This window comes from Salvelinus namaycush, chromosome 16, assembly GCF_016432855.1.
Source record: "Salvelinus namaycush isolate Seneca chromosome 16, SaNama_1.0, whole genome shotgun sequence".
NCBI lineage: Eukaryota > Metazoa > Chordata > Actinopteri > Salmoniformes > Salmonidae > Salvelinus > Salvelinus namaycush.
The window spans coordinates 42,234,107-42,251,107 of NC_052322.1; the positions used below are offsets into that span (position 1 = coordinate 42,234,107).

At 43.0% G+C, this 17,001-nt stretch overlaps 1 protein-coding gene across 4 annotated transcripts in view; it reads left to right on the forward strand.

Moving 5' to 3' along the window:
- The window catches only part of LOC120061452 (sortilin-like), a 48,775-nt gene that overhangs the window by 4,443 nt on the left and 27,331 nt on the right, over positions 1-17,001 (forward strand). For 3 of the 4 annotated variants that reach the window (XR_005478332.1, XR_005478333.1, XM_039011265.1), the window contains exons 2-6: positions 9,955-10,014; positions 10,455-10,528; positions 10,983-11,085; positions 11,306-11,467; positions 15,395-15,468. Coding sequence is in view for 2 of the 4 variants with exons in the window: in XM_039011265.1 (XP_038867193.1) it covers positions 9,955-10,014; positions 10,455-10,528; positions 10,983-11,085; positions 11,306-11,467; positions 15,395-15,468 (473 nt within the window). In the remaining 2 variants the exon portion in view is untranslated. Of the gene's footprint in view, positions 1-9,954; positions 10,015-10,454; positions 10,529-10,707; positions 10,769-10,982; positions 11,086-11,305; positions 11,468-15,394; positions 15,469-17,001 lie in introns of those variants that run through there. The other variant, XM_039011266.1, reaches the window with a different exon arrangement.

Here is a 17,001-nt window from a genome sequence, read left to right on the forward strand (position 1 = left end):
AGTCGCGGGCCAAGCGCAGCTGGTCTCGCTCTAATGGTGTAGAGCCGCTCTTCGGTGGTTTAGCCCCTTCGCGGACAAAGGTCGTCCGTAAGGGGTGTGATGCTGCTGGGGGTGGTAGAGAGTTGGTGGCAGCTCGCTTGTCCTCCAGGGCGGACGCAAGGTTTTTAAGGACTTGGTTGTGACGCCAAGTGTAGCGTCCTTGGGTGAGGCTTGTTTTACACCCTGTGAGAATGTGCCTGAGGTTGGCTGGCATGGAACAGAGGGCACAGTCCGGATCTTCACCATACCATTGGTGAAGATTAACTGGTGTTGGAAGGACGTCATATGTTGCTCTGATGGAAAAGCTCAACCGCCTCGCTTCCATGGCCCACAGATCCTTCCAGCTGATCTTCCTCTTCTCCACACTGTCCCATCGAGTCCACTGTCCCTGTTTGGCAAGAGAGACTGCCTTGGCCCACCTTGCAGCCTCCTCCTGATGGCGTACTTCCTGCACTACCATCTTCCGCCGCTCTGGTGCAGTGGCCTTACTCCAAGCAGCACAGCTAGTTAGCCCAAGGCCTCCTCTCCCTTGCTGAACATGACCCACAATGTCAGCATGTCTGAGGGCTGCTGTTGCCTCCTGGACTGCTTTTCCTGGCCTCCATTTGCGCCCAGTTGCCAAGGTCGGCGCGTTGTTGCTCACCACTGGGTCTCGAGATTCATTCAGTGTCATCTGGAGCCTGGTTTTTGCACACTTGAATTCCTCTGTTAGACTGGTGAGGGGCAGCTTGAGGACACCATCTCCATAGAGGCCTATGGTGGTAAGGCATCGTGGAACTCCGAGCCACTTCTTTAAGTTGCCTGTGACTCCTCTTTCCATCTTCTCCACTGTTGAGATTGGAACCTCATACACTGCTAGGGGCCACAACACCCGGGGTAAGAGACCAAACTGCAGACACCAGGCCTTTAACTTTCCAGGTAGCTGGGTGTTGTCGATGGACTGTAGGCTACTACTGATGTCTTTGCGCAGCTGTTGCACCTGGTCTTTGTCCTTCAGGCTTGCATCATACCACCTTCCAAGGCTTTTTACCGGCTGTTCAGACACTGTTGGGATTTGGTCATCTCCGATGAAGAATTTCAGGTCAGAGAGTACTCCCTTCACAATCGAGATGCTGCGTGACTTGGATGGTTTAATCTTCATACGGGCCCAGCTGATGTTCTCCTGGTGCATGGGACAGTGGTGGTCAATGTTGTAATGTTGTCCATGTAGGCTCTGAGTGGAGGGAGGCGGAAACCAGAGTCGACTCGCTGTCCACCAGCAACCCATTTTGAGGATCTGATGATAACTTCCATTGCCATTATGAATGCCAACGGAGAAATGGTACATCCCGCCATTATACCTACATTCAGGCACTGCCATGAGGTGGTGAACTCTGAGGTGGTGAAGCAGAACTGCAAATCCTGGAAGTACGACTTCACCAGGGTTGTGATGGTGTCCGGTATGTGGAAAAATCTGAAGGCAGACCACAGGAGTTCATGGGGCACAGAGCCAAATGCATTGGCGAGGTCGAGGAAGACTACATGGAGGTCCCTTTTCTCCACCTTGGCCATTTGGATCTGGTGCCAGATCATGCTGGAATGTTCCAAGCAGCCAGAGAACCCTGATATTCCTGCCTTCTGTACAGATGTATCGACGTACGCATTCCTTTGCAGGTACTCAGCCATCCTCTGGGCAATGACCCTAAAGAAGATTTTACCCTCGACATTCAGTAAGGAGATTGGGCGGAATTGGCTGATGTTCACTGCATCCCTCTCCTTAGGGATCAGGACCCCTCCTGCCCTACGCCACACTTTGGGTATTATCTTCTTTTGCCAAGCTGTTCTCATAAGCCTCCAGAGGAACCTCAGGACGTCTGGTGCGTTCTTATACACTTTGTACGGGACTCCATTTGGCCCCGGGGCTGATGCTGTTCTTGCCCGTCGAACTGTGTTTTCCACCTCTTTCCATGTCGGAGGGCTGGTCTCAATATGATGTTCCGGGGGTTCAATGGGTGGGATATCTGATGGGATGGCCAGATGTTCATGTCGCTTTGAGTCAAAGTTTGTTGTTATCAGGTGCTCCTCTAGGTCTTTCTTTGTTGTTTTAAGAGCTCCACTTTTTTCCTTCGTGAAGAGACTTTTAAGGAACTTGAAGGGGTCTTTATAGAATCGAGTTCTAGTTTGTTCTTTCTTCCTTCTGCGTTTCCGTAGGTTCTCTGCTCTACGGAGGGATGCCAACCGGGTTTTAATGTCAGCCTGAAGTGCCTCTATGCCCTCCTTTTCCACTTCCGAGGCCTTCTTCCACTGTTTCTTAAGCTGTCTCCTTTCTTGAACGAGGCGCTTGATTTCTTGTTGCCTCCTGGAAACTGGTGGGGTTGGAACCTTTCTCCCGCCTTTTGCCTCTTGCACTCCAAAGCTTTCTGCCCCGTACTCATAGATGTCCCCCATCCTCTCCAACTTCTTTTCCACTGTGCCTCGAAGTTTCTCGAGGGTCAAGGTAAGGTCAGTATTCACTGCTTCCCACAACTTCTTGTCACTGGCGCCAGGCCACTTCACATACGGTCTGTGCCCTGGTAGTCTCCTCTCGACTGCAGGTCTGGGAGGCTGGGTGAGTTCCACGCCTGTTGTTGGTTCCACCTCAGTTGTTACTTCGGTGCTTGAGTTTACGTCCTCCATGACAGTGGTACTGATGCACTGCAAACTATGGTTTGCGTCCAGTTGCTGTGCTTCATTCGACTGATTTGACACACAGGATAGAGTAGACCGATTTTAAACAACATCTTACCCAATACATCTGTGGTCTATTCGGATAACCAACAGCTTACCCACATACACCTTGTTGATTTAGTTGGTAGTTCCTGATAAGAATGTGTGTATGTCGTGTTCTTGATTGTCCTTACCGCAGAGTTCATTACCTTCTAGCAAGTAACAACAAATTGCATTTATTATAAACATTTTTAGTATGAACTTATAGGATGCACTTTCTTCTAAATAATACCTTCCTCCTACGTATGAATGTGTTATTGCACGTTGGCTACATCACACATAAGGAAGCTTGACATGATTCAGAAGTGGTAACACCAGGCCCTGGGGGGAAAGAGTAGGGACACCACCTCCTGCACACTAGTTAACCTCTGATGAAGCACCAGGCCATGAGGGGAAAGAGTAGGGACACCACCTCCTGCACACTAGTTAACCTCTGATGAAACACCAGGCCCTGAGGGGAAAGAGTAGGGACACCACCTCCTGCACCCTAGTTAACCTCTGATGAAACACCAGGCCATGAGGGGAAAGAGTAGGGACACCACCTCCTGCACCCTAGTTAACCTCTGATGAAACACCAGGCCCTGAGGGGAAAGAGTAGGGACACCACCTCCTGCACCCTAGTTAACCTCTGATGAAACACCAGGTCATGAGGGGAAAGAGTAGGGACACCACCTCCTGCACCCTAGTTAACCTCTGACAATGAACAATCAGCTTTATAGTCAGTCCTTGGCAACAACTTGTAGATCTCTGAACCAACCGTGAATAGAACAAACAATGACCACTTAGTAATTATGGGCTTCCCAAAACACAATAAATTGATTCATTCCTGTACAACAGTATCGTGTTGTCACAGATCTTCTTAGAGTCATGCACTGATAATGATTGACATAGTTTCAGATCTAACACCATTCGTCCAGCCATTCCAAAGCAATATACTTTGCATAGTTTCTCTGTCCCAACCAGACTTTGAAGCCAAAGGCAGGATTATGGGTAATCTAGAGACTAAAATGTGTGTCCCAAATGCCACACTTTTCTCCTATGAGCCCTGGTCAAAAGTAGTGAACTTTATAGTGAAATAGGGTCCTATTTTGGAAGAACCCTAAAGACTGAAGGCAGAATTCCAAGAGGCTGAACGTAAATGTCCTCCATAGGTCCAACATACTCCTGTTTGGGTACCGTACAGCATAGTTCCCACTGCAGCTTATACCAGACCTGGGTTTACATACTATTTGAAATATTTCAAATCTATTAAATACTTTGAGAGTTTGCCTGGAGGACCAGGTGCACTTTTGGGACCGGTTGAGGACCGGTTGAATTTTATAAAGTGCCCAAATAGCTATTTTACATAAGTATTATGTATGTTTGTGCGTGTGCACAAGAAAACCTAACACCTTTTCCCTCCCGACCGGTCCCAAATACTCTCAAAGTATTTAATAGATTTGAAATATTTGGTTACATTGCAGCAGGCAATCTCAATCAAGCATAGATTAAGTATTTGAAATATTTTCAAATAGTATTTGAACCCAGGTCTGGTTTATAGATAGTGCTGCCCGGATGTGGCCTGGGCCTAATCCTATGAATGTCCACATAGTGAAAGAGTAGAGTAGAGTAACCGCTTGATGAGATTAAGAGTTTAAGTATCTTATTCTAGCTAGGTAGCAGAACCAACAGCTCCGGTCAGAAATCCATGCTTCTGGTTTAATTTCCCTGGCACTGTTTCCACATGCTAACGTTTTAGCAGTTGTAGCACAAATCCCATTTCAAGTCATATTAGCATTTTTCGTCACGCATCATTTTCAAATAATCTACAAGTGACTTTGTTGAGCTTCACAATCAATTTTAGATCCTTTCGGGGGATTTGGACAAAAATTGCTAATATCGGTACCAGACGGGAGTTGATTGGATGTATGCCACAACTGCTAAAACCATAAGCATACAGATACAGTGCCAGGTAAACTAAACCAAAGCATGGATTGCTGTTATAAGGAAAACAACATGTCATTTTATAATTTGGGTTAAGTACGTGTATGTTTGATTCTTCTTCTAAAGAGGATTTGGCAGTTGATTGACAGTTGGGACTAGTTGTACTATAGTGCAGCCTCCTACTGTGAGGACATTTTGGTCCAAGGCCTACTGGTCTGGTTCTGCACGCTAAGGATTAGCGGTGCTTGGCTTTGTAACACTCTAGTGTCTACATGTGATGCTTTGTAACACTCTAGTGTCTACATGTGATGCTTTGTAACACTCTAGTGTCTACATGTGATGCTTTGTAACACTCTAGTGTCTACATGTGATGCTTTGTAACACTCTAGTGTCTACATGTGATGCTTTGTAACACTTGGGTGTTTTGAGAGTGAGAGGCAGACGCATGGTACAGCAGTAGGGAGGGAAAGGGTGTTAGGTTCACTTGTGCACACACACAAACATACATAATACTTATGTTACATAGCTATTTGTGCACTTTATACAATTTTGATTTGGCATATATATATATATATATACTGCTCAAAAAAATAAAGGGAACACTAAAATAACACATCCTAGATCTGAATGAATGAACTATTCTTATTAAATACTTTTTTCTTTACATAGTTGAATGTGCTGACAACAAAATCACACAAAAATTATCAATGGAAATCAAATTTATCAACCCATGGAGGTCTGGATTTGGAGTCACACTCAAAATTTAAAGTGGAAAACCACACTACAGGCTGATCCAACTTTGATGTAATGTCCTTAAAACAAGTCAAAATGAGGCTCAGTAGTGTGTGTGGCCTCCACGTGCCTGTATGACCTCCCTACAACGCCTGGGCATGCTCCTGATGAGGTGGCGGATGGTCTCCTGAGGGATCTCCTCCCAGACCTGGACTAAAGCATCTGCCAACTCCTTGACAGTCTGTGGTGCAACGTGGCATTGGTGGATGGAGCGAGACATGATGTCCCAGATGTGCTCAATTGGATTCAGGTCTGGGGAACGGGCGGGCCAGTCCATAGCATCAATGCCTTCCTCTTGCAGGAACTGCTGACACACTCCAGCCACATGAGGTCTAGCATTGTCTTGCATTAGGAGGAACCCAGGGCCAACCGCACCAGCATATGGTCTCACAAGGGGTCTGAGGATCTCATCTTGGTACCTAATGGCAGTCAGGCTACCTCTGGCGAGCACATGGAGGGCTGTGCGGCCCCCCAAAGAAATGCCACCCCACACCATGACTGACCCACCGCCAAACCGGTCATGCTGGAGGATGTTGCAGGCAGCAGAACGTTCTCCACGGCGTCTCCAGACTCTGTCACGTCTGTCACATGTGCTCAGTGTGAACCTGCTTTCATCTGTGAAGAGCACAGGGCGCCAGTGGCGAATTTGCCAATCTTGGTGTTCTCTGGCAAATGCCAAACGTCCTGCACGGTGTTGGGCTGTAAGCACAACCCCCACCTGTGGACGTCGGGCCCTCATACCACCCTCATGGAGTCTGTTACTGACCGTTTGAGCAGACACATAAACATTTGTGGCCTGCTGGAGGTCATTTTGCAGGGCTCTGGCAGTGCTCCTCCTGCTCCTCCTTGCACAAAGGCGGAGGTAGCGGTCCTGCTGCTGGGTTGTTGCCCTCCTATGGCCTCCTCCACGTCTCCTGATGTACTGGCCTGTCTCCTGGTAGCGCCTCCATGATCTGGACACTACGCTGACAGACACAGCAAACCTTCTTGCCACAGCTCGCATTGATGTGCCATCCTGGATGAGCTGCACTACCTGAGCCACTTGTGTGGGTTGTAGACTCCGTCTCATGCTACCACTAGAGTGAAAGCACCGCCAGCATTCAAAAGTGACCAAAACATCAGCCAGGAAGCATAGGAACTGAGAAGTGGTCTGTGGTCACCACCTGCAGAATCACTCCTTTATTGGGGGTGTCTTGCTAATTGCCTATAATTTCCACCTTTTGTCTATTCCATTTGCACAACAGCATGTGAAATTTATTGTCAATCAGTGTTGCTTCCTAAGTGGACAGTTTGATTTCACAGAAGTGTGGTTGACTTGGAGTTACATTGTGTTGTTTAAGTGTTCCCTTTATTTTTTTGAGCAGTGTATATTATAGCACTTACAGCTTACTGGTGTGTGTGTATATATACAAAAGTATGTTGACACCCCTTCAAATTAGTGGATTCGGCTATTTCAGCCACACCCGTTGCGGACAGGTGGATAAGATCGAGCACACCGCCATGCAATCTCCATAGACAAACATTGGCATTAGAATGGCCTTACTGAAGAGCTCAGTGACTTTAGACGTGGCACCGTCAAAAGATGCCACCTTTTTCGTCAAATTTCTGCCCTGCTAGAACTGCCCCGGTTAGCTCTAAGTGCTGTTTTTGTGAAGTGGAAATGTCTAGGAGCAACAATGGATCAGCCGCGAAGTGGTAGGCCACACAAGCTCACAGAACGGGACCGCCAACTGCTGAAGCGCATAACACGTAAAAATGGATCTTCGGTTGCAACACTCACAACCGAGTTCCAAACTGCATCTGGAAGTAAAGTCAGCACAAGAACTGTTCGTCAGGAGCTTAATGAAATGGGTTTCCATGGCCGAGCAGCGGCACACAAGCCTAAGATCACCATGCGCAATGCCAAGTGTTGACTGGAGTGGTGTAAAGCTCACCGCCATTGGACTCTGGAGCAGTGGAAATGCGTTCTCTGGAGTGATGAATCACGCTTCACCATCTGGCAGTCCGACAGACAAATCTGTGTTTGGTGGATGCAAGGCAACGCTACCTGCCCGAATGCATAGTGCCAACTGTAAAGTTTGGTGGAGGAGGAATAATGGTCTGGGGATGTTTTTCATGGTTCGGGCCCCTTAATTACAGTGAATGGAAATCTTAACGCTACAGCATACAATGACATTCTAGATGATTATGTGCTTCCAACTTGTGGCAACTGTTTCAGCATGACAATGCCCCATTTGCACAAAGCGAGGTTCATACAGAAATGTATTGTCGAGATCGGTGTGGAAGCACTTGACTGGCCTGCACAGAGCCCTGCCCTCAACCCCATTGAACACCTTTGGGATAAATTGGAACACAGACTGCAAAGCCAGGCCTAATCGTCCAACATCAGTGCCCGACCTCACTAATGATCTTCCAGCCGAACGGAAGCAAATCCCCTCAGCAATGTTCCAACATCAAGTGGAAAGCTTTCCCAGAAGAGTGTAGGCTGTTATGGCAGCAAAGGGAGAGATCAACTCCATATTAATGCCCATGATTTTGGAATGAGATGTTCGATGAGCAGGTGTCCACATACTTATGGTCATGTAGTGTAAATTCCAGTTAGACAACGTGCTGCCAGTCAGAACAAGATATTTTGGCCATCTGGTGTATATCCTTATTACGTTATTAGATCTTCTGCAGTTCATTTTCAAGATCACGTATGCCTAAAAACCACTCCTGTATTACACACCCCATGACTAATGTGATGGCTCCCTTCCTTTTAGTTACAGTTGAAGTCAGAAGTTTACATACACTTAGGTTGGAATCATTAAAAACTTGTTTTTCAACAACTCCACAAATTTCTTGTTAACAAACTATAGTTTTGGCAAGATGGTTAGGACATCTACTTTGTGCATGACACAAGTAATTTTTCCAACAATTGTTTACAGACAGATACTTTCACTTACAGTGAATTATATCACAATTCCAGTGGGTCAGAAGTTTACATACACTAAGTTGACTGTGCCTTTAAACAGCTTCAAAAATACCAGAAAATGATGTCATGGCGTTAGAAGCTTCTGATAGGCTAATTGACATCATTTGAGTCAATTGGAGGTGTACCTGTGAATGTTTTTCAAGGCCTACCTTCAAACTCAGTGCCCATTTGCTTGACATCATGGTAAAAAAAAAAAGGTAGACCTCCACAAATCTGGTTCATCCTTGGGAGCAATTTCCAAACGCCTGAAGATACCACATTCATCTGTACAAACAACAGTACGCGAGTATAAACACCATGGGACCAAGCAGCCGTCATACCGCTCAGGAAGGAGACGTGTTCTGTCTCCTAGAGATGAACGTACTTTGGATGCGAAAAAGTGCAAATCAATCCCAGAACAACAGCAAAGGACCTTGTGAAGATGCTGGAGGAAACGGGTACAAAAATATCAATATCCACATCCACAGTAAAACGAGTCCTATATCGACAACCTGAAAGGCCGCTCAACAAGGAAGAAGCCACTGCTCCAAAACCGCCATAAAAAAATCCAGGCTACAGTTTGCAACTGCACAAAGATCGTTATTTTTGGAGAAATGTCCTCTGGTCTGATGAAACAAAAATAGAACTGTTTGGCCATTATGACCATTGTTATGTTTGGAGGAAAAAGGAGGAGGCTTGCAAGCCGAAGAACACCATCCCAACCGTGAAGCACGGGGGTGGCAGCATCATGTTGTGGGGGTGCTTTGCTGCAGGAGGGACTGGTGCACTTCACAAAATAGATGGTATCATGAGGCAGGAAAATGATGTGGATAAATTGAAGCAACATCTCAAGACATCAGTCAGAAAGTTAAAGCTTGGTCGGAAATGGGTCTTCCAAGTGGATAATGACCCCAAGCATACTTCCAAAGTTGTGGCAAAATGGCTTAAGGACAACACAGTCAAGGTATTGGAGTGGCCATCACAAATCCATGACCTCAATCTTATAGAAAATTTGTGGGCAGAACTGAAAATGTGTGTGCGAGCAAGGAGGCCTACAAACCTGACTCAGTTACACCAGCTCTGTCAGGAGGAATGGGCCAAAATTCACCCAACTTATTGTGGGAAGCTTGTGGAAGGCTACCCGAAACGTTTGACCCAAGTTAAACAATTTAAAGGCAATGCTACCAAATACTAATTGAGTGTATGTAAACTTCTGACCCACTGGGAATATGACGAAATAAATAAAAGCTGAAATAAATCATTCTCTCTACTATTATTCTGACATTTCACATTCTTAAAATAAAGTGGTGATCCTAACTGACCTAAGACAGGGAATTTTTACTTGGATTAAATGTCAGGAATTGTGAAAAACTGAGTTTAAATGTATTTGGCTAAGGTGTATGTAAACTTCCGACTTCAACTTGTATATATGTGATGCATATCAGTCTGTCAACAATAAACAGAATGCAAATATTCTGATTTATCTCCCTTTTTCTTCACAGTATTCCTTCAATGACCTGAGTGGGTCCGTGTCACTGGCCTGGGTTGGAGATGCCACCGGGGTGAGTTTTACCATGTCCTGTCCTAATTATGTGCTGATTTTAAATGATGTCAAACCAGGGTCTCAAACTCATTGATGGAATACAGGTGTTCTTTACTAAAGCAGTAAGGCCCGAGGGGTGTGTGATATATATATGGCCAATACAGCTCTTAGCCGTGGTATATTGGCCATAGACCACCATTCCCCCGAGTTACCTTGTTGCTATTATAAACTGGTTACCAACGTAATTAGAATAGTAGAAATACATGTTTTGTCATACCCTTGGAATACGGTCTCACGTACTACGGCTTTCAGCCAATCAGCATTCAGGGCTCGAACCACACAGTTTATACTAGTCCTTAAGCTGATCTTGTTCTCGACAGGTCATCCTGGCTCTGACAACATTCAGGGCTCGCACCACACAGTTTATACTAGTCCTTAAGCTGATCTTGTTCTCGACAGGTCATCCTGGCTCTGACAACATTCCAAGTGCCGTTCTTCATGTTGAGATTCGGTCAGTCTAAACTCTACCGAAGGTAAGGGTTCTTCATGTTGAGATTCGGTCAGTCTAAACTCTATCGAAGGTAAGGGTTCTTCATGTTGAGATTCGGTCAGTCTAAACTCTATCGAAGGTAAGGGTTCTTCATGTTGAGATTCGGTCAGTCTAAACTCTATCGAAGGTAAGGGTTCTTCATGTTGAGATTCGGTCAGTCTAAACTCTATCGAAGGTAAGGGTTCTTCATGTTGAGATTCGGTCAGTCTAAACTCTACCGAAGGTAAGGGTTCTTCATGTTGAGATTCGGTCAGTCTAAACTCTATCGAAGGTAAGGGTTCTTCATGTTGAGATTCACCACCAGTTATGTCGGAAGAATGTCCGTGTAAGAATACAGCTATTATTTGAGCTGACAACTGGTTAAATATTAAAAGTGTGTGTATTTGGACAAGAAAGTGTCCTATTTGACCGCCTCACCTCCTTCTCTGCCTCCTCAGTGAGAACTATGGGAAGTCGTTCCAGGACGTCACAAACCTCATCAACAACACTTTCATCCGGACAGAGTTCGGCATCGCCATCGGACCAGAGAACTCTGGGAAGGTAAGATGCATTTCGTGTTTAAAACCTGTGAACTAGCTTACGTGTTCATGGCATGTCCTATAAGAAATGTTTTTCTGAAAATAATGGCAACACTTTTACTGAAAGCTTAGTTACTTTTCTAAGCTTATAATATGTGATGTCTCCATATGTAGCAAAAGGCTGTTCAATGTTCCTAATAGTTGTAGGAGTTAATTTGGTTTGCCTGTCCTGCTCCTCCCAGGTGATCCTGACAGGTGACGTGTCTGGCAGCCTGGGCTCTCGTATCTTTATCTCCAGAGACTTTGGGAACAGCTTTGAGCAGCAGGACCTTCCCTTCAACCCCCAGATGCAGATCATATACAACCCCAGAGACGCCAACGTTCTCCTGGTCATCAGCAACACTGTGAGTCTGAGGGGTCAGGGGTCAGTGTGTGTGTGTGCTTGCTTGCTTATGGAAGCTGAGGAGTAATACAAAATAGTCTTACTTCTCCTAACACCCAGACCCATCAGCACACACAAGTTATCAGTACTTTTACACACCTGTCTGGCCAGTCTCACGTGATGTAGCGCTCAGGATTGACAAGCCGTTCAGAGCTTCTTTATCTAAGGCCTTATTCCCACTACAAGAGATAAAGGAGAGTCTGAGGAGTGGCCAATTCATATTACATCCTTGCCTTACCCTTTTGTTGTGTCTGGATTCGTGACATTCTTGTCAAATTTAAGATAAATATCACAGTAGCCACTAGCCAGGAAGCACAAACTGTTTAACAATTCAAGCCCGTGGGTCCCCCCGCCTTGCTCTGGGCCCCCCCCCCCCAAAGAAAATAAAGAATAATAATATATATTTTTAATATATCATCTCAATTTAATCCATTGTAAATTTGGGCTGTAACACAACAAAATGCAGAATAAGGCAAGGGGTATCAATAATTTCTGAAGGCACTGTAGCTGTCTAGCAGGAGTTAGCTGTGTATTGTCAGCAAATTGTTATTAAAAATGTAAATGTTTTTTTTACATTTCTTATGTCAGCTAATTTAATGTGTACGGACAAGAAAATAAACCCTTTAATTGTCTGCACATACTTGTGAATTGTTGCATTATTCAATAGTGTAATATGGCTTGGTTACATTATTCAATAGTGTAATATGGCTTGGTTACATTATTCAATAGTGTAATATGGCTTGGTTACATTATTCAATAGTGTAATATGGCTTGGTTACATTATTCAATAGTGTAATATGGCTTGGTTACATTATTCAATAGTGTAATATGGCTTGGTTACATTATTCAATAGTGTAATATGGCTTGGTTACATTATTCAATAGTGTAATATGGCTTGGTTACATTATTCAATAGTGTAATATGGCTTGGTTACATTATTCAATAGTGTAATATGGCTTGGTTACATTATTCAATAGTGTAATATGGCTTGGTTACATTATTCAATAGTGTAATATGGCTTGGTTACATTATTCAATAGTGTAATATGGCTTGGTTACATTATTCAATAGTGTAATATGGCTTGGTTACATTATTTAATTGTGTAATATGGCTTGGTTACATTATTCAATAGTGTAATATGGCTTGGTTACATTATTCAATAGTGTAATATGGTTCAGAGGTAGGCTGGCTCTTCCAGCCAAAACAGCTAAATACTCCATCTAAACGTGAATCGATTCTCAATTGTGATACGATTCCAGAAACATAAAGCCCTTTACTTTCATATCACATCAAAATAATTTTAAAAATGCAAAATATCCACTATCTTCAATTTAATCCGTTTGAGGTTCTGAGAGCTCTGGAGCAGGTTTTCATCAAGAATCTCTCTGTACTTTGCTCCGTTCATCTTTGCCTCGATCCTGACTAGTCTCCCAGTCCCTGCTGCTGAGAAACATCCCCACAGCATGAGTCTGCCCCCACCATAGGGATGGTGCCAGGTTTCCTCCAGACGTGTTGCTTGGCATTCAGGCCAAAGAGTTCAATCTTGGTTTCATCAGATCAGAGAATCTTGTTTCTCATGGTCTGAGAGTCCTTTAGATGCCTTCTGGCAAACTCCAAGCCGACTATCATGTGCCTTTTACTGAGTAGTGGCTTCCATCTGGCCACTTTACCATAAAGGCCTGATTGGTGGAGTGCTGCAGAAATGGTTGTCCTTCTGGAAGATTCTCCCATCGTAACAGAGGAACTCTAGAGCTCTGTCAGAGTGAACATCGGGTTCTTGATCACCTCCCTGATCAAGGCCCTAATTTTTTTTTAAAGTTACCTTTATTTAACTAGGCAAGTCAGTTTAAGAACAAATTCTTATTTACAATGATGGCCTACCTCGGCCAAACCCAGACGACACTGGGCCAATTGTGCGCCGCCCTATGGGACTCCCAATCACGGCCGGATGTGATGCAGCCTGGATTCGAACCAGGCTCTGTAGTGATGCCTCTTGCACTGAGACGCAGTGCCTTAGAATGCTGCGCTACTCAGGAGCCCCTTCTCCCTCGATTGTTCAGTTTGGCCAGACGGCCAGCTCTAGGAAGAGTCTTGGTGGTTCCAAACTTCTTCCATTTAAGATTGATGGAGGCCACTGTGTTCTTCGGGACCTTCAATGCTGTAGACATATTTTGGTATCCTTCCCCGGATCTGTGCCTCGACACAATCCTGTCTCGGAACTCTACGGACAATTAATTCGACCTCGTGGCTTGGTTTTTGCTCTAGCATGCACTGTTAACTGTGTGACCTTTATATAGACAGGTGTGTGGACTCCAATCAAGTTGTAGAAACATCTCAAGGATGATCAATGGAAGCAGGATGCACCTGAGCTCAATTTCTAATCTTATAGCAAAGTGTCTGAATACTTATGTAAATGGGGTATTTCTGTTTTAAATGTTTTATACATTTGCTAAAATGTCTAAACCTGTTTTCGCCTTTTTCATTATGGGGTATTGTGATGTCATTATGGGGTATTGTGTGTAGATTGCTGAGGATTTTTTTTATTTAATCCATTTTAGAATAAAACTGTAACGTAACAAAATGTGGAAAAAGTCAAGGGGTCTGAATACTTTCCGAAGGGACTGTATGTACTCTTAGGCTTACACTAGCATATCAAAGTGACCTTAGAACAAAGCAGGCTTCATTTGATCAATATCATGGAAGTCATTATGAGGTAAAAGCACATTTCCATTGAAAACGTTGATGATTCACCGGGGGGAGTTTCTTTATGGCAGGCAACAACAACAAAAAATGCTGTTAGGATTTTTAAAGTTACGGCGACAATTTCCAAATTAAACAGCCTGTTACTACAATTCAAGTTAAAAACTTAAGACAAGTCTTCAAAATAAATGAAATGTCTGTACATTTCAGCTGTTTCAAAAACATTGCTCTGCGATAAAATAAAATAAAATAAAAATACATTGTAAGAGTGTTGGCTCAATGAGACAATTCTGTTTACGCTGCCCCGACACAGGGGGAGCAACTGTCGGACGAGCAGGGCTCTACTTTTTTATTTTTTATTAATTGGTAGCACTGGTGCTTCCAACTTAACAAAGTAAGGAGCACCACATGAAATTTAGGAGCACCAGAAAAAAAAATATATATATATATTTTTCTTTTTATGGATTGAGATTCAGCCTATATTGGGCCTGTATGAATTCTATCTACTTCTGAAGGACATCTACAACTATTACATAATGCTGTAAAGACATTTATTATAAAAACCTAAATAGTTTATACGAATAAATATGTTAACGATACACGAGTAGATTTAGAAAGGCCCATGACATGGTTTATATATATATTTTTTAAATGCGCTATAGGAAGATACATATTTGGTGCCGGTGATATGGGTCAGATCTTTTGACCTGGTTGGGTTAGAAGCAAGCCGTTTTCACTGTAGTAATGGTGCAACCATGACGCTATCGAAATCTGCACTCGTTTCTCTAAGGCCCTCTGAAACAATGGTACAGGGAAGCCTTATCATCACAACAGTTATTATCTGGGAGATTTATTTCTTAGTTATACTGAGCTCCCAAAATAAAAAATCCTGGTCGCACAGCAAAATATTTTGTTGCATATGCGACCGAATCGGTCGGGTGTCGAGACGTGACACGTACGCAACTTGTGTAGCCGAGGGTATTTTAGCAACAAAAAAAACTTTAAATCCCTTCATGATCTGACGCAATAGCAGGCATGTCAGAGGTGAAGAGTCGAGCTTTGGGAATCCAAACAAAACTAGAAAACATTACTGGCGGCCATTATCTTTTGTTGTGTGTGTGTATATATATATATATTAGAAATATAGGCATTTTAAATACCCTTGTTAACCATTTAACCCTTTTTACAGAATGAACTCTGGCTGTCTGAGGACTTTGGAGAGAAGTGGAGGAAGATTCACGACATGGTGTGTCTGGCCAAATGGTAAGAGACGACGTAGGTAAATATATTACGGATAGAGTTAGCAGAAGAACCCATCCTTACAGGGTACGAGTTATATATAAAGAGTATATAGTAACGATATATATACTCTTTATTTACTATATCGTTACTATATATACACTGCTCAAAAAAATAAAGGGAACACTTAAACAACACAATGTAACTCCAAGTCAATCACACTTCTGTGAAATCAAACTGTCCACTTAGGAAGCAACACTGATTGACAATAAATTTCACATTCCCTTAATTTTTTTGAGCAGTATATATATATATATATATATATATATGATCTATTAGCAGCCAGTTATACCATTGGTTCATGGTCTGTTTTTGATTTCCTATAATGACCAGTATTGTTATGTAGACTGTAGTGAATGTTCATTCCCTCTCTAACTGCAGCTCTGAGTCCCTGATGTTGATTTGGTGGAATTCTATTTGCTTGACCTCTTCTCCCTCTGGCAGCTAGCCGATTTTTAGATTTAGTTCAAGGGTCAAAGTAAGGTGTTACGGTCCGGTACGGCGTCCCAGGAAAAGAGATAGTGGGGTACGCTACACAGATGTAACATGAGCTGATCACAATAACTACAACACAATGTCAAGAAAACTGTTGGCTTTTACACAATTATTTATCATTATTACTTATCGTTACTATATATCGTTACTCCACATCGGTACTCCATATCGTTGCTCTATATCGTTGCTCTATATCGTTACTTTATATTGTTACTCTATATTGTTACGCTATATTGTTACACTATATTGCTACTCTATATCGTTACCATATAGCGTTACCATATAGCGTTACTCTATATCGTTACTCTATATCGTTACTCTATATCGTTACTCTATATCGTTACTCTTTATCGTTACTCTTTATCGTTACTCTTTATCGTTACTCTTTATCGTTACTATATATCGTTACTCTATATCGTTACTCTATATCGTTACTCTTTATTGTTTCTATATATTGTTACTCTTTATCGTTACTCTTTATCGTTACTCTTTATCGTTACTCTATATCGTTACTCTATATCGCTACTCTATATTGTTTCTTTATCGTTACTCTTTATCGTTACTCTTTATCGTTACTCTATATCGTTACTCTATATCGTTACTCTATATCGTTACTCTATATCGTTACTCTATATCGCTACTCTATATCGTTACTCTATATCGTTACTCTATATCGTTACTATATATCGCTACTCTATATCGCTACTCTTTATTGTTACTCTATATCGGTACTCTTTATTGTTACTATATATTGGTACTCTATATCGTTACTCTTTATTGTTACTATATATCGTTACTCTTTATCGTTACTCTTTATCGTTACTCTTTATCGTTACTCTTGATCGTTACTCTTGATCGTTACTCTTTACCGTTACTCTTTATCGTTACTCTTTACCGTTACTCTTTACCGTTACTCTTTACCGTTACTCTTTATTGTTACTATATATCGTTACTATACATCGTTACTATATATCGCTACTCTTTATTGGTACTCTATATCGT